The 23,153-nt window shown below is 41.4% G+C and overlaps 1 protein-coding gene across 8 annotated transcripts in view; it reads right to left on the bottom strand.

The window, feature by feature from the left end:
• The window catches only part of ELF1 (E74 like ETS transcription factor 1), a 124,524-nt gene continuing 106,931 nt past the window's right edge, over window positions 5,561–23,153 (bottom strand). For all 8 annotated transcript variants that reach the window (XM_021065635.1, XM_021065638.1, XM_021065637.1 and 5 more), the window contains 4 exons: window positions 17,354–17,437; window positions 16,248–16,440; window positions 14,289–14,732; window positions 5,561–7,607 (listed from right to left, as the gene is read on the bottom strand). In XM_021065635.1, coding sequence (XP_020921294.1) covers window positions 7,004–7,607; window positions 14,289–14,732; window positions 16,248–16,440; window positions 17,354–17,437 — 1,325 coding nt within the window. In that variant the 3' untranslated portion in view covers window positions 5,561–7,003. The remainder of the gene's footprint in view (window positions 7,608–14,288; window positions 14,733–16,247; window positions 16,441–17,353; window positions 17,438–23,153) is intronic.

The following is a 23,153-nucleotide window of genomic DNA, read 5'->3' as shown; positions in this document are numbered from 1 at the left end:
CAACTGACATTTAGGTTGCCTCTATTTTTTTTCTGATATCTTCATGTTGATTACTCCAATCTGTGAATGTGATACACCCCTCAGTTTATTTAAGTGGTCTTTAGTTTCTCTCAGCTGCTAGTGTAGAGAAACACTGCTGATTTTTACACATTGCCATTATATTCAACCATCTTAGTAAGGTCCCCATTTGTAGTACTTCATGTAGATTCTTTTAGAATTTTTATGACCGTACTCTTTTCATCTGTGAACAGATGGTTTAATGTTTTCTGTGCAATCTTTTTTTTTTTTTTTTTTGCCTTTTCTAGGGCCACTCCTGCGGCATATGGAGGTTCCTGGGTTAGGGGTCTAATTGGAGCTGCAGCCTCCAGCCTATGCCAGAGCCACAGTAACGCAGGATCTGAGCCGCGTCTGCGACCTACAGCACAGCTCACTGCAACGCCAGATCCTTAACCCACTGATCGAGGCCAGGGATCGAACCCGAAACCTCACAGTTCCTAGTTGGATTCATTAACCACTGAGCCACGAGGGGAACTCCTGCAATCATTATTTATACCTTTTATTTTTCTTGCTGGTTGTCACTGGCTAGTACATGTGCTATAGTGTTGAACAGAAGTAGTGATTATGGACTTCCCGCTTTGGTTGTAACATTAGGAGAAAAGCATTCAATATCATATGTGTTTTCTGCTTTTACTGAAATGTCCATGTATATTTTTTCTTTAATGTGTTCATTTTAATTACATTGGTTGGTTTTCACATTTTCTCTAAATGACCAATATGCATATGAAAAGAAGTTCTAGATCAGTAGCTGTATCAGGGACAGTCAAATCATAATCCAGTACTAAACACGCTCACCAAAATGGCTAAAATTAAAAGGAATTCCACTCCCAAGCCTTGGCAAAGACAGGAAATGAATTACTGTAATATTACATATACCTTTCATATATTACTGTTGCGTGTATAAACTGGTAATAGCTACTTTGGAAATCTTTGACACTATCTACTCCAGCTAGTCATACATAGACTCTATTTTCCAGTAATTCTGGCCAAGAGAAAAGAATACTAACATTTCTATACAAGAATACCGATTGCAGCACTATTCACAGTAGCAAAAAGTGGAAGGCTGGGAAGGACCATGAGGACAATTTTTTTTTAGGGCTGCAGCTTCGGCATGTAGAGTTTCCCAGGCTAGGCTTCGAATCAGAGCTGTAGTTGCCGGCCTACACCACAGCTCACGGCTACGCCAGATCCCTAACCCACTGAGCGAGGCCAGGGGTCCTCTTGGTTCCTAGTCGGATTCATTGCCACTGAGCCATGACAGGAACTCCCGGAGGACAACTTTTTGATGCGAGGAATATTAATATATCTTAATTCGGGTGATAATTACAGTAATGTATTCACAGGTAAAATAGTTTCAAGTTCTACACTTAAGATCTGTGCACTTTGTTTCAGTAAAATAGGGAGAAAGACAAAATCAGCAATGAACAATTAGAATTTGAAATTTTAAAAATATTTACAATAGCATTAAATGTTAAATACTGAAAAATAAATCTGACAAAAGATGTGCAAAATATGTGTACTGAGAGTTACAAGATATTGAGAGAAATTAAAGAACATTTAAACAAAAGGATGGACATTCCATGTTTATGAGTCAGAGTCAATATTAAGATGTCAGTTCTTCCCAAACTGATCTGTTGATTCAACCTGATCCCAGTCAATATCCCACAGGCTTTTTCCATTTTATAAGCTGACACACAGGTTCTGAAATTCAAATGGAAATGCAAAAGAGTTAGAATAGCTAAATCAACTTTGAAATATAACAAAGTCGGGGAACCTAACACTACTTGATTTCAACACATCAACCTTGTGTATTGGCAGCAAGGATAGGCAAGTCAGTAACACAGAAAAGGCACCATAAATAGGCTCATCTATATGAATAACTGATTTTCAACAAATACCCAAGGGTAATTCAGAGCAGAAGGTAGAGCTGAAAAAGATAGTCTTCCCAGACTTTTCAATTAAAAGTGACAGTCTTTTCAGCAAATTGGATATATGAAAGGAAAAAAAGTTAACTTCGGTACATACCTTGCGGAGTTCCTTTGTGGCTAAGGATCTGGCGCTGTCACTGCTGTGGCTTGGGTCGATGCTGTGGCACAGGTTCAATCCCTGGCCCAGCTGGCCCAGAAACTTCCACATGCTACAGGTGTGACCAAAAAAAAAAAAAAAAAAAATACCTTGTACCATCTACAAAAATTAACTCAAAAATTAATGATGGACCTAAATGTAAAATGTAAAAGCTTAAATCTTCTGCAAGAAAGATCTTTGTGTCCTTGGGTTAGACAGAAGATTTCTTAGCTACAACAGCAAAAGCATGATCCATAAAAGAAGCTGATAAATTAGACTTTTCCAAATTTTAAGTTTCTGCACTTTGCTGATGAAGAGCTTGTATCCAGGAGTTTCTGCTGGGGCTCAGCAGATTTAGAACACAGCACAGTGTCTGTGAGGAAGCAGGTTGTTCTATCCCTAGCCTTCCTCAGTGCATGAAGGACCCAGTGCTGCTATGGCTGTGATGCAGGCCGGCAGCTGCAGTTCTTGTGGTACAGTGGCTTAAGGACCCAGCATTGTCATTGCAACAGTTTGGGTTCAATCACTAGCTGGGGAAATTCCACAGGTCATGGGTGCGGCCAAAAAAGAAAAAGAAATATATTCTAAAGCTGAGAAGCCTTGGAAAGAGATTTCCTCCCAGGGTTCATAGTAGGTATGAACAAGAAACCAGGAGCCACAGCTGATGGGGACAAGCGGATGGTGCATCATCTCATAGATCTTAATCATGAAACTGGATCAGATTCCTGGATGAGACTGATTGCCCTCTCTTTGGGAGAGAAATCATGTTTCATGTAGGTGTGAGCACTTGGAAGTGTATGAATAGGAAGAAAGATGCGTCTAGGTGACAGTAGGTGGTGGTAGGCTGTATCATTCCTCCCTGTTCCTTATTCTGGAGCTCAGTTGTGTTTGTCCATCTCACCAACACATGACCCAGTCCTCTCTGGTAATCCTGCTTCCCTGGCCGGCACTTGGTTTAGGAGGCGGCATCTGACCAATCTAGCCCTTGAGCTCTGAAGGGACAGCTGCTCAGGCTGCTCTGGGAAAGGTCCCCTTAACTGACCAACAGAAACCACTGCAGCTATCTCGCAACGAGGGCAGGAGCCATCCTGGAAACGAAACCAAAATCCTGAGAATAGTGAAACAGAACGATGAAGACGCCTGGCTGCTCAGAATCACCACCCTGCTGCTGAATTAGCCAACTTGGAAACCTCTTAACTCCAAACTTCTAATCTGGTACAATTTAATCATTTTGAACAGTTTTTGTTGTTGTTCCTTGCAATTGAAAGCAGCCCAATCCTGACTGATGTTATGATTTGGAGAGTAAGATTTGAAAATAAGGTGGCTGGAGGACTCAAGAAGAGGTGAGCCTGGAGTTCCTGCTGTGGCACAGTGGGATAATGATCCGGCTTGTCTCTGGGGCGGCGTCAGTTCGATTCCCCAGCCTGGTGTAATGGGTTAAAGGATCCAGTGTTGCAAGAGCTTGGGTCGGATTCAATCCCTGCCCCAGGAACTTCCATAGGCCACAGGCATGGCCATTTAGAAAAAAAGAAGAGGCGAGACTATACAGGGTCTCAACTCTACCTAAGGACAGTAAGGAACCACTGAACAGCTTGATATGATTAAATGCACTCCTCCTGCACCAGAGAGAACACATGGATGGGGGACAAGGTGCAGACAGAGAATGAGAACAGTGATCTTGAGATGAAACTTGGGGGAACTCCAGCCTTTGAAAAGGTCTCTGGAGCAACCCAAGAGAAACACTAAGCACTTATTATAAAGGCAGCAAGAGGACAGGAAAGAGTTGAGCAGAAAAGTAAAGGCAATAAAGAGTTTAAAGAGGAGCTCCTGTCGTGGCACAGTAGAACGAGTCTGACTAGGAGCCATGAAGTTGCGGGTTCGATCCCTGGCCTCGCTCAGCAGGTTGAGGATCTGGCATTGCCGTGAGCTGTGGTGTAGGTCACAGACGTGGCTCAGATCTGGCATTGCTGTGGCTCTGGCGTAGGCCAGTAGCAACAGCTCCTAGCCTGGGAACCTCCATATGCCGCAGGTGCGGCTCTAAAAAGACGAAAGAAAAAAGAGTTTATTTAAAGAAAAGAGTGAGTTATAAGAGGTTATCAAATACTGGAGAAGTCAAGAAAGAGAAGGGTGGGGATTTGGCAATATAGAAATAGGTTACTATTTAATGAGCTTTGCAACAGTACTCAGGGTAACAGGGCAAATGCATTCTCCCGTCGGTTAAAGAATGAATGGAAAGCGAGGAAAGCAGCAGGTTCATAAGTTAAGGACCGTGACAATAACATTGAAGGTACGTCTTCAAAAAATACATGTTGAATCAATGATTTGAAGTGTAAGGCCACATGCTGAGTAACAGTTTGCCCCGTTCAGTTCAGTATGATGAGATTATATCAGGAGAGGCAGGACTAGAGTTCTAGGGGTGGAAAACTTTTCCTTGATCTTCTTAGGGTCCCTGGCTGGGCCTAAAAAGCAAACTGACAAAGACAGATGAAAGAAGAAAAGCATAATATTTAATACAAATTTTCCATGCCACAGAAGCCCCCCTCAGGAAATAAAGACTCCAAAGAAATGGTTAAGCTTGAGCATTTATACTGGGTTTGATGAAGAATGGAAAGTCATGGAAAAACAATGGAACAGAAGTGTGTGAGCTAAGGATAGTAAACTGGAGAAAACCAGCGAGGCCTATTCTTTCAGATTCTTCTCTGCCCCCCCCCTTCAGAAATTAAGAATGCTCCTTTTAAAATCGTATTTGGGAAGAAGATTCATTGACATGAGGAAATGCGTAAGTGGAAGTTACGGCCAGGTATAGAGGTATTGGATTGAGATTTTAAGTTTCTTTTTTATTTTTTATTTTGTTGTCTTTTTGCTATTTCTTTGGGATACTCCCACGACATGTGGAGGTTCCCAGGTTAGGGGTCGAATCGGAGCTGTAGCTACTGGCCTACGCCAGAGCCACAGCCATGCGGGATCCAAGCCGTGTCTACAACCTACACCACAGCTCATGGCAATGCCGGATCCTTAACCCATTGAGCAAGGCCAGGGATCGAACCCACAACCTCATGGTTCCTTGTCGGATTCGTTAACCACTGAGCCACAACAGGAACTCCAGAGATTTTAAGTTTCTTATGTTTTTCTGTTCCATGTTTTCCGAGTATAACAATTAACAGATCTAATTTCTAATTAGAAACCTTGTTTTTAAAGTGGGTTCAGTATCACTGCTGGGAACATTTTCTTTTCTAATTTTTGGAGCTTGGTAATCCATTGTGTGACGTCTGGAAGCTGCCTTTCGGCAAGGCAGAAAGGGAAAATGAGAGGGTGACATTTCTGCAATTCTAATCTGACTAATGGAGGTTGTTCCATAAACATTTAAGATGCTGTAATACTCACGACATTTTCTGTTTACTGGTTCTTAAACGCTTGAAAACAAAAACACGGAATTTTTTACATGATTTATTTAATAATAAACCAATTAAAGATACAAAAACGTTTAGAGGATTCCAAAATTTAAATTTTTGTTTAAATACAAATTCACTCTGTAATACGAAAACATATAACATTAGACCTCTAAACATAATGATTTTTTTCATCTACAAAAATTTCTTTTTGCTATACCTAGAAAATTTGCAGAAAACAATTTTTCTCGTGGAATTAAATGTACATTATTTACAGCTGAAAAAGTAATCTAAAAACTATTTCATTTCAGAAACTTGGATATATATGTATATTATCTTTGTATGCAACTCCCCCTCCCCCCACTCCCAATAAAAAAAAATAATCCAAAATATAAGGCAGTTATGCTTTTATAAGCAACTGACTACTCAGCCAGATTAGCCCAAGGCTTGTTTGCTTTCTGGGGCCTTCAAGAGCCCTGACTCTTTCAAAGCAGCAGTGTATCACTTAGCACTAAGCGACATAACTTCACTTGTGGTCCACAGTGCACAGTGGCCTAAAGAGGTAAGGAACAAAGTAGACAAGAGGAATTCACAGCAGATGGTCCAGATTAACAGCAGAATGAATTCTGTAGGGCCATGAATTTTTCTCCAATATTTTAGCTATATATTTACATTAGGAGATAAGCTGATAATGTTTTCATTCATATAACTTTAAAATGTTGGGTTTAGAGTCATAAAATTTAGAACTACAGAGGAAACTGGAGCTCATCTCGTCTGATCCAATACATCCCTCCTCTTCTGAGGCCCAGAAGGATCAAGTGGCTTGCCCAAGGTGACACACCTGGTGAGTAGGAGGGCCACTCTTAGGCTGATGCTTTTACACCACCTGCTTCTGAAACAGGATCAGCCGTATCACGGGCACATTTCAGTTTTTAAAGTTGTGTTTTACGCAGCCATCGTTTAATATACCGTACAACCAACTAAAGTCAACCTAAGAGAAATCCTAATTTTAACAGAGCATAAAATAGGTGTCTTGCATTTGAAAGAGTCAAGCCTTAACCTATACAAGTGGAATGAAAATAGCGCCTATATAAATTTCCTGATGCCTTATATTTAAGTACTGTATTTACAAAAGAATCAGAAAAGCTAATACAGTGTAAAATTTAAAAAGAAACTTTAAAAATGGTCATGATAGAGCTTGAAAAAAATTTTCAAAAGAATATCTTCAGAGTATAAAACGCCTGTTCCTTCACAATTAAATTCTTAAACATGTGGAAAACAAAAAGAGAAACACACTTGGGTTTTCCTTCCTCATCTACACAAAGTCAAAAATCACAAAGTCAAAGTCAAAAACTCCAAGGTACTATTTTTAACAAGTAACTACACAATTAGGAAGGTTTGCAGAATTTATCTTAGAATCAATCACTCGTTTGCATACAATGGAAAAGGTTCCACTGAAAAGAGAATCATCCAGGATTCCTTTGGCATACGAATTAGAAAGAGCTGGGTTCCAGCAGTTCATTTTTTATAGCTACCTGAGACGTAAATCCATTGGAACTGGATACCACCATCACATAAGGCTGTGGCTGCTGCTCCGGTTCCTCGGCGCCTTCTTTCCAGCTATCTTCCACCTCCTTTTTCTCTCCTTCCTGCATGTGAGTTTTTGTCTCTTGCGCTTTGATCACGGACGTGATCACCGTGCCAGGGGGGTGAGCCACCAGTTGTGAATTGCGAGGAGAAAAGGTCACCACGGGGGTGCTGGCACTGAAGGAGGACGGAGATGAGGCCACACTGACGGTTCCGTTGCAGACCGACTGCACGCTGCTCGGAAGAACCTGCTGGACGTGGGCGGGGCTCAGGACGAGCGAAGGCGGGGAGCCCGGCTTCGGCGACTGCAGCACCACGTTTTCTTTCAGTACTGTCATGGGCTGGGACGAGGGAATGGCTTGCAAAATAAATTTCTGCGATCCAGCCCCTGAGGATGGATCCGTGCTGGCTATAACTGTTGTGATTGGCACGGTCTGGAGTGTCACTGTGTGCAAATGCTGATTCCCAGGAGATACGACCACTGGAACTTGGGCTGGAGCCTGTAGAGTCCTATCGAGATTAGGAAATAAAAGGGAGGGAATGAGCATATTCTACCACCCCGAAAACGTGAACATTTGAAAGGTCCTTCGGACCAAACACGGCTGGCAGGGTATGGCTAGGAGTAAAGGCCAGATGTACTAATGTTATTGGGCAGGCTGTGATGTGTTGGAAGGCTACAGACTAACCTTGAGAACCCGGGTACTTTTCCAAAATACACTGCGCGCCTCCCATCTTTCCCTGGCCACCCGATTCACGATATTCTGGGTGGAATCTGAGCCTGGAAATGGTACCTGACCCTATAGACAGATTGATTGATTGATTGATTGATTGACTGACTGATGGACTGATTTGTCTTTTTGTCTTTTAGGTCCACACCTGCAGCATACAGAGGTTCCCAGGCTAGGGGTCCAATCAGAGCTGTAGCCCTGGCCTACACCACAGCCACAGCAACGCAGGATTCGAGTCTTTACTGCGACCTACACCATAGTCCGGAGCACCGCCAGATCCTTAACCCACTGAGCGAGGCCAGGGATTAAACCTGAGTCCTCACAGGTGCTAGTCGGGTTTGCTAACCACTGAACCAAGACAGGAACGTCAAGATGCTATTTTTTAAATAAAAAAGACTCGGGGGCTTCTCAGGCCAAGAGTTCATGTACATGCACAGAGAGAGAAAATAGTCCTTGGTCTATCGTAAGCACACAGATTGTACGTATAAATATATATATATAGCTTTGCCACCCTATACATATGATTATTCCTATTTTACACCTGAAGAAATTAACACACGAAGATGTTGAACAGCTTACGTATAAGGTGACCAGTTAGGTAAGAAATGAGGTCATTTAACTGCAGAGCCTATGAGCTTAACTATTACAACATACTCTGGGGTTAACAGATGCAACCTATTGGCTTTGGAATGGATAAGCAATGAGATCTTGCTACAGAGCGCTGGGAACTCTATCTAGTCACTTATGATGGAGGATAATGTGAGAAAAAGAATGGATATATGTATGTGTGACTGGGTCACTTTGCTGTACAGAAGCAAACTGACAGAATACCGTAAACCAACTACAATGGAAAAAAAGAAAAATCATTTAAAGAAATGGAAAAAACCTATTACAACATACTGTCACTTCTTCAGTCCTAAGTAACTTCCGCTAAAGATGAATATTTACTATTATATCTTTAAACTGGGGGGACTTAGAACTTTTTCATACACACCTCTCCCCTTCCTCTTTCCCTCTCTCAGGTGTGGCATAAGCAATAATGTACCTGGGAAAGTTCCACATGGCTATTCGGGGCTACCGCTAGATTTTTCAACTCTTGTTCAAATCAGAAAAAGCTGCCCCTTTCTTGAAACACCTGACTGCCATCTGCCAGGAAAAATATATATACTCATCTACAGTATCTGTGGCATAACTCTATTTGAACAAATTCTAAAACAATTTTTGCTAATATTCAGCGATTAAAAGATAAAATATTAGCAGCCTTTTCCCAACCACAGGCATTTTAAATGACTTTTTTCTTAGTTCATGGTTAAAGTGTCAGTTACATTACATTATAGAACAAAGCGGTATTACAGTTAAATGAAGTACTTTAAAAAATTCGCCTAAGCTGCTTGTAAACTAACTGGGCACAATATTGGTAATTTAAAATCCCTCAAACTTTCTGACGCTAAGAAAGATGCACAGTATAATATTTAGCTTTTATTGAACATCTACTCAGATGTCAGGAAGTGTCATTTAATTGTTGTAACCGCCTGTAAGTTTAAGTAATATCATCTTTATTTTATAGATGAGGAAACAGATTCAGAATTTGATCCAACGTCAAATGTAATAACTGACAAGGCCAGATGGACAGAAGGGTGTGCCCACATTCTTCCTACTCTATTACACTGATGTTGATTTTTTTGTCTTTTTTTTTTTTTTTTTTTTTTTTTAGGGCCGCACCTGCAGCCTAAGGAGGTTCCCAGGCTAGGGATGAATCGGAGCTACAGCTGCCAGCCTACACCCCGGTCACCGAAACTCGGGATCTGAGCCATGTCTGTGACCTACACCACAGCTCAGGGCAACGCCGGATCCTCAACACACGGACAGAGGCCAGGGATCGAATCCGTGTCCTCATGGATACCAGTGGGGTTTGCTACCCCTGAGCCCCAACGGGAACTCCTATTACATCGTTTTGAAGGTAATCTACACATCACCCATTTTTAGAGTCTGATTTATCTACATGACCCTAAGACACACTCTCAGTGCTTGAATAAACATTATGAGAAATAAGTTACGCAGGGTAGGTATATGGATTTCCAAGTTTAGCAAGGGCCAATTTTAGGAAATATTTTACCAGAGGTTTGTTTCTGTTAAGCTAGTCAAAATGAAAGTTTGTAAAACTGAGCACATAAAACGCCATAAATCAATTAAGAAACGTTGAATCGATTTCAACATAGATCCAGTTGGCCCTCCATGTCCTCCCCTGATCTCCACATCCACGGATTCAACCAACCTCCAATGGAAGATATTCCCCCCACCCCCCAAAATTCCAGAAAGTTCCAAAAAGTAAAACTTGAATTTGCCATATGCTGGCAACTATTTACATAGCATTTCCACGGTACTGGATGTTTTAAGTGAGCTAGAGATGATTTAAAGTATATGGGAAGGGAGTTTCCATCGTGGCGCAGTGGTTAACAAATCCGACTAGGAACCATGAGGTTGTGGGTTCGATCCCTGGTCTCAGTTAGGGGGTTAAGGATCCGGCACTGCTGTGAGCCAGGCTCTGATCTGGTGTTGCTGTGTCTGTGGCGTAGGCTGGCAGCTGTAGCTCAATTTGACCCCTAGCCTGGGAACCTCCATATGCTGCAGGTGTGGCCCTAAAAAGAAAATAGTAATAATAATGAAGTATATGGGAGGATATACCATGCCATTTTACATAAGGGGCTTGAGCAGCTTTAGATTTTGATATCTCAAGGGGGTTCTGCAACCAATGCCCTTAAGGATACCAAGGGACAATTCTGTGTGCAAATATAAAAAGATAAAAAGAAATCAGCAAAGGAAAAAATTGAGAAAAAGCATGTTGCTACTTCATTGTAAACAAGGGATAACTACGTAACTAAGTGAACTGACAGAGTGGCAAATCATCAAGTTCACTGCTTTAAACTTAACTACTTGTAATAAAACACAGCCTCTACCACTTACTAGATGTGACCAGGCTTCTTGGCCTCTCCTTGCCTTGGTTGCCTCATCTGTAAAATAGGAATAATATTACCTACATCTTGTTGAGCAGTAAGGACTCTGTACATTAATATAGTAAAGGGCATGAAATAGAGAGTGCTTTGAAAGTATCAGCTCTTGTTGTTATATCAATGTAATAATTAATCTAAATTTAAGTCATAAGCATTCCACCTTCTCTCAACTATAGGAAAAAAAAAACACTTTTTTTTTTTTCTTTTTAAGGCCACACCTGCATCATATGGAAGTTCCTGGGCTAAGGGTCAAATCAGAGCTGCAGCTGGCCTACACCACAGCCACAACAACAATGTATCTGAGCCGCATCTGCAACCTACGGCACAGCTTGAGCAATACCGGATCCTTAACTCCACTGAGTGAGGCCAGGGATTGAACCCCTATCTTCAGGGAGACTATGCTGGGTTCTTAAGCCACTGAGCTACAAGGAGAACGCCTAAAAAAAAAATTTTTTTTTTTGTCTTTTTTTGCCTTTTCTTGGGCCGCTCCCGTGGCATATGGAGGTTCCCAGGCTAGGGGTCCAATCAGAGCTGCAGCCACCGGCCTACACCAGAGCTACTGCAACGCAGGATCCGAGCCTCGTCTGCAACCTACACCACAGCTCACAGCAACACTGGATCGTTAACCCACTGAGCAAGGGCAGGGACCAAACCCGCAACCTCATGGTTCCTAGTCGGATTCATTAACCACTGCGCCACGACGGGAACTCCTAAAAAAATTTTTTTAATTGTCTTTGATTTATTAAAAAGGAGTCATAAAATCAGGAAGGATACAGCCAAATTTCTGGTAATTTTCTTAGGAGTGATGGACGTATCTACTCCTAAAGAGTTATAGGCTAAAATATTTAGGGGTGAAATGTCATGCTGATTGTCAACTGACTTGGCAAACAGCCAAACAGAAAAAAAGGGTATAAATAAATATACAGAGAAAACAAGGAAGGCAAAATGCTCTTAATTGTGAATTGCGATGGGTGGTAAATGCACTGTTGCAACCTTTCTAAAATTTGAAATTTCCTATAATAAAAAGTTGGGATAATTAGTGAAAATAAGTAGGATTTGGGGGAGGAAAATAAAATAACAGCCAAATGAGGGAAGAATCTTTTTTTAAGTCAAAGGAATGATTAAGAATATGTGTGTGGAGGAGTTCTCATCATGGTGCAGTGGAAATGAAACCGACTAGGAACCCATGAGGTTACGTGTTCGATCCCTGGCCTCACTCAGTGGTTTAAGGATCTGGCATGGCCGTGAGCTGTGGTGTAGGTTGTAGACACAGATCGAATCTGATGTGGCTGTGGCTGCAGGCTACAGCTCCAATTGGACCCCTAGCCTGGGAACTTCCTCCATGGGCCACGGGTGCAGCCCTAAAAAGCAAAAAAAAAAAAAAAAAAAAAAGGGAATGTGTGTAGATATATGTATATATACATACATACATGTAAATACAGGGTAATTTCTACAAGGAGAAATCATGTTTTAAAGTTTGAAAAGTTACATTTTGTATTTCTTCATTTTATAAGTAGTCCCCCTAAGAGAACTCATTACTCCAAGAGGAGATAAAGAAGGATCGCATACACTCCTTCAAAATAAATTCTATAGATATAAAGGGGGGTTATATGTCAGACTGTGTTAGGTGCTAGGAAGAGGGCCAGGAATAGAAGCTATCTCCTACAGATTTAAATGCAGAGCAGGAGACAGGCATTAAAGTCAATCGGAACACCTGGTTTGTGAACTAGCACGTGGTCCAGGCAAGCAGGGAGCTTTAGGCAGAGAGCAAGGAAGGAATTAGGAGCAGAGAGAGAGCTGGCAGTGGAGGCTCCAGACCCTGGACTGCACTCTGTCTGCAACAGGTCTAATAACAAAAGCTGTAAGAAGGCGGTGTCACAAATGCTGACTCCTGACCCATTTAAAAGAATGGCTCTGGTCAGAAACATCACGTGATGAGATGCGTCGGTAACGTACAGGTTGGACTGACGAGGCAAAAATATGAGAGGCTGGAAGCAGGGAGAGAATCCACAGGAGTCTCCAAGAATTTGGAAATGAAGATTTTGAAAGGGACCCTAAAGAGAGCTTGAAAATCATGGGGAGAGAGTGTTGTAATTACAATGTTTTAATACTTGGCCTGGAGTCGGAATTCAGAAATTGACATTCAGAGTCATTAAGTATCCAGTAAAGTATCTTTCAGAGCTAGAGGTGTATGCTGCTGTTGTTTTTCTGTTTTTTGTTTTGTTTTGTTTTGTTTTTTATTCTCAAGGTTAAAAAAGGACATTTTCATTAGGGACACTAAAAAACAACTGAATCAGTCCAAGGGAGTCCTGGGGATCAGCTGTGGCCATTGTAGGTTTCTTATCAACACAAATATACATAATGATAAGATAACAAAGAGCTTAGAATCCAATGGGAGGAACCACATAATTCCAACTAGATATCCAGTCATCATAAGCAACCAAGAGAAGTTAAACAAAACATAAAAGGAAAACGGGGAGTTAAAATAGGTACGTCTTTAATTAAAATGGAAAAAATGTGATTTTACCCTCCTCACTTGTAGCAAGTTTAAAAGGACCATACCAGGAGGACTGAATCATTTAAGACTATTTTGATTCTAGACAGTCTTTACTTCAAGAGCAACTGAACAAAAACCCAACATTTATATTTTAGAATAGACAAAATGTAAGACTGAAGTCGGCTAATGAAAATGATCAAAGAATCATTTTTACTGGATTTGCAAAGGCTCCCATATTTTATTCTAATTCACGTTCTGGAAATTCATGACATAGAATACTGCAAAGGTCCATCGGATTTTCTGCCTTCCTCCCTTTCTCCCATTCTCAATCATCCAGACCACTCCAAAATTTCTGCTAAAGAGCAGTCTCGTGTGTACTTTTGTATCTTTCCTTGGGCTAAGAGGCAAATTCAATTTGATTAAACCAAAAAACTATTTTCCCAATTCTACTACTCTGAAAGTCTAAAAAAGCCATCCTGAGATTCTTGGCCTCACTAGGGATTTAAACTTTAGAACTGTTCCAGACACTATCGGAAAAAATAATACCTTTCCAAGAAATAATGTGTTATTTCTTAGAACTCAACGCATTCCAAAAGGTCACGAAGTATCAATCTATGTGAAATTTTTACAGCTTCTAACTTTGAAAACAGATCGGAAACCATTCTCTGGATTTTCTCATATGTGGATCCCTTCTTATAAAATCGATCCAATTATACAAAGCTACAGAGGACTGATATAAATTGACAGACTAACATCAAAGCCTCAAACTCAAGCATCACTGATACAATCAGAGGTGACGGAATGCTGCTCCAACAATCTATTGATGGAGAGAGTTCTAGCTTAAAACCTCTCCAGCTTCTCTTTTCACTCCTGAATTCCGACACCTTTAACAAATGATGACTCTGGTCACAAACATCACACAACGACACGCGCCAGTGACTTTAGTTTTTCTCACCTAATACTCTGAACGGAAGAACTTAACGTTTCCTCCTGCGCGCTACTGGTTGCTTCTCCTTCTGGAACAGTCTGCACGGGCTGTACTACGTGAATAGTCCGGAAGAGCTGGGTGGGATATGGAGTCTGTGTGGGCTGCACTGTCCTCAGAACTTCTGATGGCTGTGCAGCTTCCACAGGATCTTTGGGTTTTGCAGCTTTAGAATTCCCTGGTTTTAGAACTGTAGTGGCTCCTCCTTTTGTCCCTGGGCTTGAAGATCCTCTCGATCGACTTGGTGGGTTCCGACTCGAAGTGGTGGTTGAAGACAGCGATGGATCTGAGGACTCTATGCTGGAACCTGGATCCTCATCATCTATGTAAATGAGATCTTTTGGCATATCCTTAAACTGATACACCAGGCGCTGACCTTCTACTTTTGCCAGAATACCCCTTTGGTAATAGTACCTATTCAAAGCAGATGAGCTAATCAGTATTTCATTCTGTTAACATAACACTCAACACAACAAAAATGTCCTAATCATCGACAGAAGGTTAAAGTTAGAAACAAGCAAGTGAGAAAAGAATGTCTAAGTGAAGGGTATTTTATTTCCTTTCCATAGCTGGCTGTATAATGTCCCCACCAGTTTAAATTTGACTTCGGTAAAGAGGACACATTTTTCTGTATAAAAGTTGATGTGTAAAGAGAAGCGATCCAAATTTTGGCACTGATTTTCATTAAATGGGCAACCTAAAAAGTGTGAGTTAAAAAATCAAATACAAACCGTAACTAAATAGTTCTGGTGTAAGAAGGTTATCAAGTTATCCGATGATTGCTATTTCTAATACATCTTTTTCTTCTTTTTAATTTTTTTTTTTTTTTTTTTTTTTGTCTTTTTGCCGTTTCTAGAGCTGCTCCCGCAGCATATAGAGGTTGCCGAGCTAGTGGTCTAATTGGAGCTGTAGCTGCCGGCCTACACCACAGCCACAGCAACATCAGATCCGAGCCACGTCTGCAACCTACACCACAGCTCATGCAACGCCGGATCATTAACCCACGGAGCAAGGCCGGGGACAGAACCCACAACCTCATGGTTCCTAGTCGGATTCGTTAACCACTGTGCCTCAACGGGAACTCCTATTTCTAATACATCTTTCTCAAATATACCCAGATTGTGAAGACTAAATGACATGACCACAGAAGAAGAAACTAAAAGTGGGTTTAAGTCATATCTTTGTTCAACATTTTCACAATGTCTGCTATAATTCTTAAAGTATTAATTCATTCCAACATAACATATTACACATCATACCTCAGATTCATGTTCAAAAATGCACCCTTTTGTTAAGTATGTACATTATGACTATTTGTTAGTTTGTGTTGAATTTAGTTTAATGGCTCAAAACATAGGAGCTTTGTGGTCAATTTACAATTCCTGATGACAGCCTTTTTCTGATCCCTTTATAAATAAAATATTTGTTGTTTGCATGAAGATTTTGTAGGGAAGAGAGCATCTTCCCAGACTGGAAGACAATTTCAATTTAAATATATGTTCATTTCTCTAAGGAGTGTGGTTTCAGCACTTCAGTAATAAAATTCACCATTTCTTGGAATTCCCGTGGTGGCACAGCAGAAACGAATCCAACTAGGAACCATGAGGTTGTGGGTTTGATCCCTGGCCTTACCAGTGGGTTAAGGATCCTGTGTTGCTGCGACCTGTGGTATGGGTCACAGACAGGGCTCGGATCCCTCATTGCTGTGGCTGTGGCTGGGGTGTAGGCCGGCAGCTCTAGTTCCGATTAGATCCCTAGCCTGGGAACCTCCACATGTCATGGGTGCAGCCTTAAAAAGACAAAAGACAAAAAAAAAAAAAAAACTAAACTCACCATTTCTTTAATCCTCTGACCTTTCAGAAGTTGCCTGCTTTTTAGTATTTAGAAAACAATATTCTTTACACAATGATCTACAGACACTTCACATACCTGAGAGCTCTTCCCATCGTCTCATAGTTCATGTCAGGTTTGTTTTTGTGCTTCCCCCACAACCTGGATACTGCTTTAGAATCTACCAATTTAAAAATGCCTTTTTCTCGCTGGGTCCATTTGATATATTTAGGACAAGTAGCTTTGTCCTGGAGCAGTGCCAGCAGAAACTCCCAAAGATAAATTGTATTTCCTGAAACAAAAGCAATTTCTTTTTAACTGTCCAAAGTTTCATTTGAAAGAGCACAATAAAACACAACTATGAATATACAAACATGTTCACACTTCAGTTAGTACTGATGATAGAAGAGGAATAATTTCTAGGGTCTAATATAGATCTTTTTATTGGTCCCATATAAGAAATGTGAATGGAGTAATCCTGACAATTAGATTTGAGATGACGTCAGGAGAAAGCACTTTGAGACCATTTTTTTCAGCCTCTTTAAGAAGTATTATTACAGAGAAGAAACAGAAAAAGTATTATTACATAGAAGAACTTTGTACAAAACCCTTTAATAATTGTTCCTTTCATATTAAGAGCCAGGAGATTAGCCTTACCAATTTTCTTCAAATTTGGGCCGCAGTTATGAAACTATAATTCTTAGACAATGTCATAAAATATCTATGAAAACCTAACACGGCTGAATTCTTTCTTCTAAGAGACTCATTAAATGAAAAGATGAGTTACTCTGACAGGTGAGTGAATGAAAATCTACACTGAATTCTTGGGCTACGTTATTACCATCTTTTTACAGAAAGAGGCAAGCGTATCTGCTAAGCGTGTGGCAGCAATGAGATCCATTTCAATTAAAGCTGGTGGGGGAGTTCCCGTCGTGGCGCAGTGGTTAACGAATCCGACTAGGAACCATGAGGTTGCGGGTTCGGTCCCTGGCCTTGCTCAGTGCGTTAAGGATCCAGCGTGGCTGTGGCTGTGGTGTAGGCGGGCGGCTATAGCTCTGATTAGACCCCTACCCTGGGAACCTCCATATGCTGCGGGAGCGGCCCTAGAAAAGGCAAAAAGACAGAAAGAAAGAAAGAAAGCTGGTGGTTTCATGCCAATATTTTAAAGCCATTAATGTTACAGTAATGATGGTCGTAGTACTTACCCTTCCCATCTTTGTTTTTCTTCTTCACAGATATGTTTGGTGTCGTGGCTGGGGAATCTGGTCGTGGAGGTTTAGTTTTTCTTCCTGAAATCAGAACAGCTCTCCATAAATATTTGCCCTCACAAGTGAGAATAGACAACGTCGCTGTTTGCAAATCCTATTTTGTCATTTACCCTACATTTCAAGGGCCCAATATTTTATATATGGAACACATATATGAGTCTCCTAAATGCTATTTGTTAAAAGAAACATAACTTTAGTAAAAATTTAACATGAATGTAGGTTAGATCACAAACACGCAGAAAACTATACGTTGCCTCGTTTGTAAAAATGAGGTTAAGTTTAAACGTTGCATTTTGTCTTTGAGGTGACAGTACTGATGGTGCTTTCTTAAAACCTGGGGGAATATTCCTGATGCTGATAAAACTTGGGTTCAAAAAATAAGCCACATAGTTGTGTCTGCCTCTGGGTTATTTAAGCTTTTTAAAGTGAGAGAAGTAGGGTTTTAAACTTCTCTCTGTTCTAAATACATCTCTGCATACAGTTAGTTCTCAGACACTGGAAACAGCGCCAAATGTCTAGAGATACAAAAAGTAAGAGAGGCAAAATTCTGGTTAACCACACAGTCAAATTTTATTTTTTTGTTTGGGGGTTTTTTGTTTTTGTTTTGGCTGCACCCCTGGCATGTGGAAGTTCCCGGGCCAGGGATCAAACCTGCGCCACAGCAGCAAGCCAAGCCCCTGCAGGGACAATGCTGGATCCTTAACCTGCTACACCCCAAGGGAACTCCTTTCTTGGGTATTTTTCAACACATCTTACAATCTCATTTTTCTGTATTTCTTTCAATTTATAGCCCACAAACTATAGTTATTCCTCATCCAGTCTCTAAAGTCCACTGCAACTATCCACAACTGTAATTTGGGCAGCGTGAGTCTGAGTTAACCAACTATTCTGAAGCGGTGTTTGTGATCTTTTTTGGCCACTTTTCTAGAATTACAACTTGGCAGCAGTGTTGCCTATGATTTAGGTGAAGGTGATGATGCTGTCTGAACAGACTACTGCTTTGTGTACAAAAAACAACGAAGGCTAAGCATAAACAGATACCTCTCCCCTAATATTCTTTTTTTTTTTTTTTTTTTTTTTTTTTTTTGTCTTTTTGCCATTTCTTGGGCTACTCCCTCGGCATATGGAGGTTCCCAGGCTAGGGGTCCAATCGGAGCTATAGCCACCGGCCTACACCAGAGCCACAGCCACGAGGGATCCAAGCTGTGTCTGTCTGCAACCTACACCACAGCTCATGGCGACACCAGATCCTTAACCTGCTGAGCAAGGCCAGGGATCGAACCCGCCACTTCAGGGTTCCTAGTCGGATTCGTTAACCACTGCGCCACGACGGGAACTCCTCGCCCTAACATTCCTGAAGCAACCCTAACATCATCTTGCTGATCTAGATACAAGGGCGAATGCTGGGCTAACACCTCAGAGGCCATACCTTGGAAAAGCAGAATCCTCAAGCTCAAGTCGCAAGGTAACCAGGCATCCCAAGACAAATGAATGGGAAAGCATCTCTGAAGTTAAGGTGAAGGCCAAGGAGAAGAGAGTCTAAAGAGTCGCTCTTTAGAGCAGGCCTTTCTTGGGACTACCAGATACATAAATGTGGAACCCAGCTGGCCGGGTACCTCAAATTCCATCACTGCAGACCCCTGCAGTGAACCTAGGCATGAGACAGACTCCTTGCGAATGGTGTTCATGGTAATAAATATTAGAAGCTAGACTTCGGTGAGCTCCTACCCTCCTACCGTTTTATTTTCTGCTATTTACTGGCTTTCTCTGATAATATTTAATCCATTGTTTTCTTCCGCTAGGTTTGGTCATGGCAGATACTGTTGGGAGCCCACCCAACATCCATCCTCTCCATCAACTTCCGTACCAGTCGTGGTGGAGATGTGCATGAGCTTCACACGATTTATAGGTTAGGCGGGTATGGAAATTTTGGTGAGTTATCTCTTCTCAGTACTTCGAACACATCCAACCCTTCCAGCCTTTACTGGATCGTAAGCTGCCAGCTCAATAATCCATCCTCTTCCAGGTAATGTAGGTTCTCCTTGGTTTGTTTCTTCTTCGTCCTTTTTTTGGCAGGGGGTTGGGGGGTAGGGGTAGACTTGGCCATGCTGCATTTCTACCGTCACATATTTAGGCCTGGATCTGTTTTAGTTATGTTACTTGCGAGTCATCATGATGGGGTTGTCATCTTGGAAAATTCTCAGTCATTATCTTTTTTTTTTTTTTTTTTTGTCTTTTTAGGGCCACACCCATGGCATATGAAGTTCCCAGGTTAGGAGTTGAATCAGAGCCTGTTGGTGCTGGCCTACACCACAGCCACAGCAACCCCAGATCCGAGCTATGTCTGCAACATGCACCACAGCTCACGGCAATGCCGGATCCTTAACCCACCGAGCGAGGCTGGGGATCAAACCCGCAACCTCACGGTTCCTAGTCGGATTCATTTCCATTGCGCCACGACGGGAACTCCTCAGTCATTATCTTTGAATATTGCCTCTTCCTCACTCTATGTATCCTCTCCTCCTCGAGCTTTGATTAAACATGTAGACTTTTCCCTTCAATCCCCACATCTCTCCCTCTTTCATAAATATATATTATATATATTTAATATGATATCTATTAAAAGAAAAATAACTTTAGTAAAATTTTAGCATATGAGATATATATTTTATGGCCACACCTGGGACATATGGAAATTCCAGAGCCAGGGACTGAAACTGAGCCACAGCTGCCACCTATGCCATAGCTGTGGCCATGTGCGATCCTTTAACCCACCGCGCCAGGCTGGAGATCAAACCCTCACCTCTGCAGCAACATGAGCTGCTACAGCTGGATTCTTAACCCACTGTGCCACAGCAGCAACGCAATCTTTCCCATTTTTTTTTTTTTTTATTCTACATCAGATCCATCCTGGGGCTCCCTAATTCCCTCTTAAGCAGGAACTAATCTGCTATTTAATCTGCTATTTACGTTATGTGTTCTCTTTGGTTCCTTATCCTGTTCTATTTGGTTCCTTTATGATATGTGTTTGTTCTACTTGGTTCCTTATCCTGTTCCTAGTCTTTCACCATCAAGTAGGATTGAGCCTTTCACTTTCTAAAAACAGCTTTATTGAGGGATAATGGACACACAATAAACTGCTTTGTTTAAAGTTTGCGATTCTGACATATGCAGATACCTTAACTATCAAACCACCATCCCGAAAGGGCTCTGTGCCATTTCGTAATCCTTACATCTCACCTTTCCCCACCCTGCCGTGCCCAGTCCACAGACGGCCAGCCACTCATATACTTTCTGGCATTATAGATTCATTTAGTTTGTATAATTTTATATAAATAGAACCACACTTTTCTTTTTCGGCAGGAGGGAGTCTGGCTTCGTTCTCTTAGCATAATTACATGGCGATGCATCCCTTTTGTTCTATGTATTGCTGCTACATTCCATGTCATTGCTGGGTGGCCTTTTATTGGATTGGATACCCCACAAATTTGTTTATCCAGTCGACAGCCGATGGACGTCCCTCGGCGGTTTCCAGTTTGGAGCGATGGCAAATAAAGCGAAGAGCACTCATTCATGCATAAGCTTTTCCAATAAATGTATGGCTTCACCTCTTCGGGGTAAATACTGAGGAGGAGAATGGCTGGGTCATATGTTCAGTATTCATGAAGTTTCTTAAGGAGTCGCCAAATTGATTTCCAAGATCATTTTCTCCATGGAGTGAGGTGAGGTAACCACAGGGCTTACCTAACTGGTTTCCTGTTTCCCAGGGATCACTGGCTTTTGCTGACATCCACTTTCTTTAGAAGTCTTTGTTTGTTTGTTTGTTCTGTTTTGCTTTGTTTTGCTTTATGGCCTATGGAGGTTTCCAGGCCAGGGGCTGAATCAAGAGCTGTAGCTGCCGGCCACAGCCACGCTAGATCCAAGCCACATCTGTGACCTACACCACGGCTTTGTTTAAAGGTAACAATTCTGACACATGTAGATACCGTCAAACCATTACAACCTTCAAGATAATGAACACGTCCTTCAGTCCCAAAAGTGCCGGATCCTTAACCCACTGAGTGAGGCCAGGGATCGAACCTTGTCCTCATGGATGCTAGTCAGGTTCGTATCCACTGAGTGAGTCCAGGGATCGAACCTGTGTCCTCATGGATGCCAGTCAGATTCGTATCCACTGAGCCACAACGGGAACTCTTTCTTTAGAATTATTTCGTCTTACAGTTTGTCTTTTTAGCTGTTTCAAATAGCAGGATAAGTCCAGGTTCTGGTTTGTTTGTTTTTTTCTTCCCCTCCAGTTTTATGGATATAGAATTGACATATTGTGTAAGTTTAAGGTGTACCTGATGATTTGATACACCTGCATATTGCAAAATGATTCCCACAGTAGGGTGAGTTAACACATCCATTACTTCACATGACAATCACTTCTTTTTTATGGGGAGAACATTTAATCTTTATTCTCTTAGAAACTTCCACAGTCACCATGCTTGTTTATCAGTTCTCAGAACCCATTCATCTTATAAGTGGAAGTTTGTACCCATTCATCTTATAAGTGGAAGTTTGTCCACTTTGATTTCCATATAAGTGGAAGTTTGTACCCTCAGTTCCTGCACTCCGCAGAAATCCCCCTTTTTCTGTCTGTTTCTATGCGTTTGGCTATTGCAGATTTCATATATAAAGGAGGGCATACGGTATTGATGTTTCTCGGGCTTATTTCACTTAGCATAATGTGCTCAGGGTCCATCCGTGTTGCTAAAAAGGTCAGGGTAGCTCTTTCTCTCATAGCTGAATAATATTCCCATCTGTGTATTTATGTATCACAGCTTCTTGACCCATTTATCTGTGGATGGAGATGTGGTTGTCTCCAAATCTTGGCTACTGTGAATAAGGCCACAGTGCATATGGGAGTATAGCCATCTCTTTAATATTCTGTGTTCATTTCCATTGGATATACACCTAGAAGTGGGATTGCCAAATTGTACAGTATTTGCAGTTTTAACTTTTTGAGGAACCTCCATTCTGTTTCCTATAGTGGCTGTATCAATTTCAATTTCCACCAACAGGACAGAAAGATTCCGTTTTCTCCACATCTTTGCCAACACTCTCTTTTCTTTTTCTATGACTTTTTCTAGGCATTCTGACTGGTATGAAGTGGTACCTTATTTAGCTTTTTTTGGGGGGTGCCATACCTACAGCATATGGAAATTCCCAGGCGAGGGGTCGAATAGGAGCTGCAGCTGACAGCCTGCACCACAGCCACAGCAACGAGGAATCTGAGCTGCGGATGTGGACGTGACCTACACCACAGCTCATGGCAACATCAGATCTGTAACCCACTGAGCGAGGCCAGGGATCGAACCCGCATACTCCTTGGTACTAGTCAGGTTCGATACTGCTGAGCCACAACAGGAACTCCAATCTTACTGTAGTTTCGATTTGTACTTCCCTGATGATTAGTGTATTGAGCATCTTTTCCTTTAGAAAAACGTCTATTCAGGTCCTCTGCCCATTTTTTACTTTGTTATTTTGCTATTGAATTACATGCATTGCTTATATAATTTGGATATTACCCTCTTATCAGATATATGGTTTGCAAACATTCTCTCCCATTCTGTAATTCATCTTTTCAAGTTGTTGACTGTTTCCTTTGCTGTGCCGAAGACTTTTAGTTTAATGTAGCCCCGCTTGATGACTTCTGCTTTTTTTTTTTTTTTTTTTTTTTTTTGGCTTTTGTCCT

Source organism: Sus scrofa, chromosome 11 (assembly GCF_000003025.6).
Source record: "Sus scrofa isolate TJ Tabasco breed Duroc chromosome 11, Sscrofa11.1, whole genome shotgun sequence".
Lineage (NCBI taxonomy): Eukaryota > Metazoa > Chordata > Mammalia > Artiodactyla > Suidae > Sus > Sus scrofa.
This window is presented reverse-complemented; position numbering and strand designations above follow the sequence as displayed.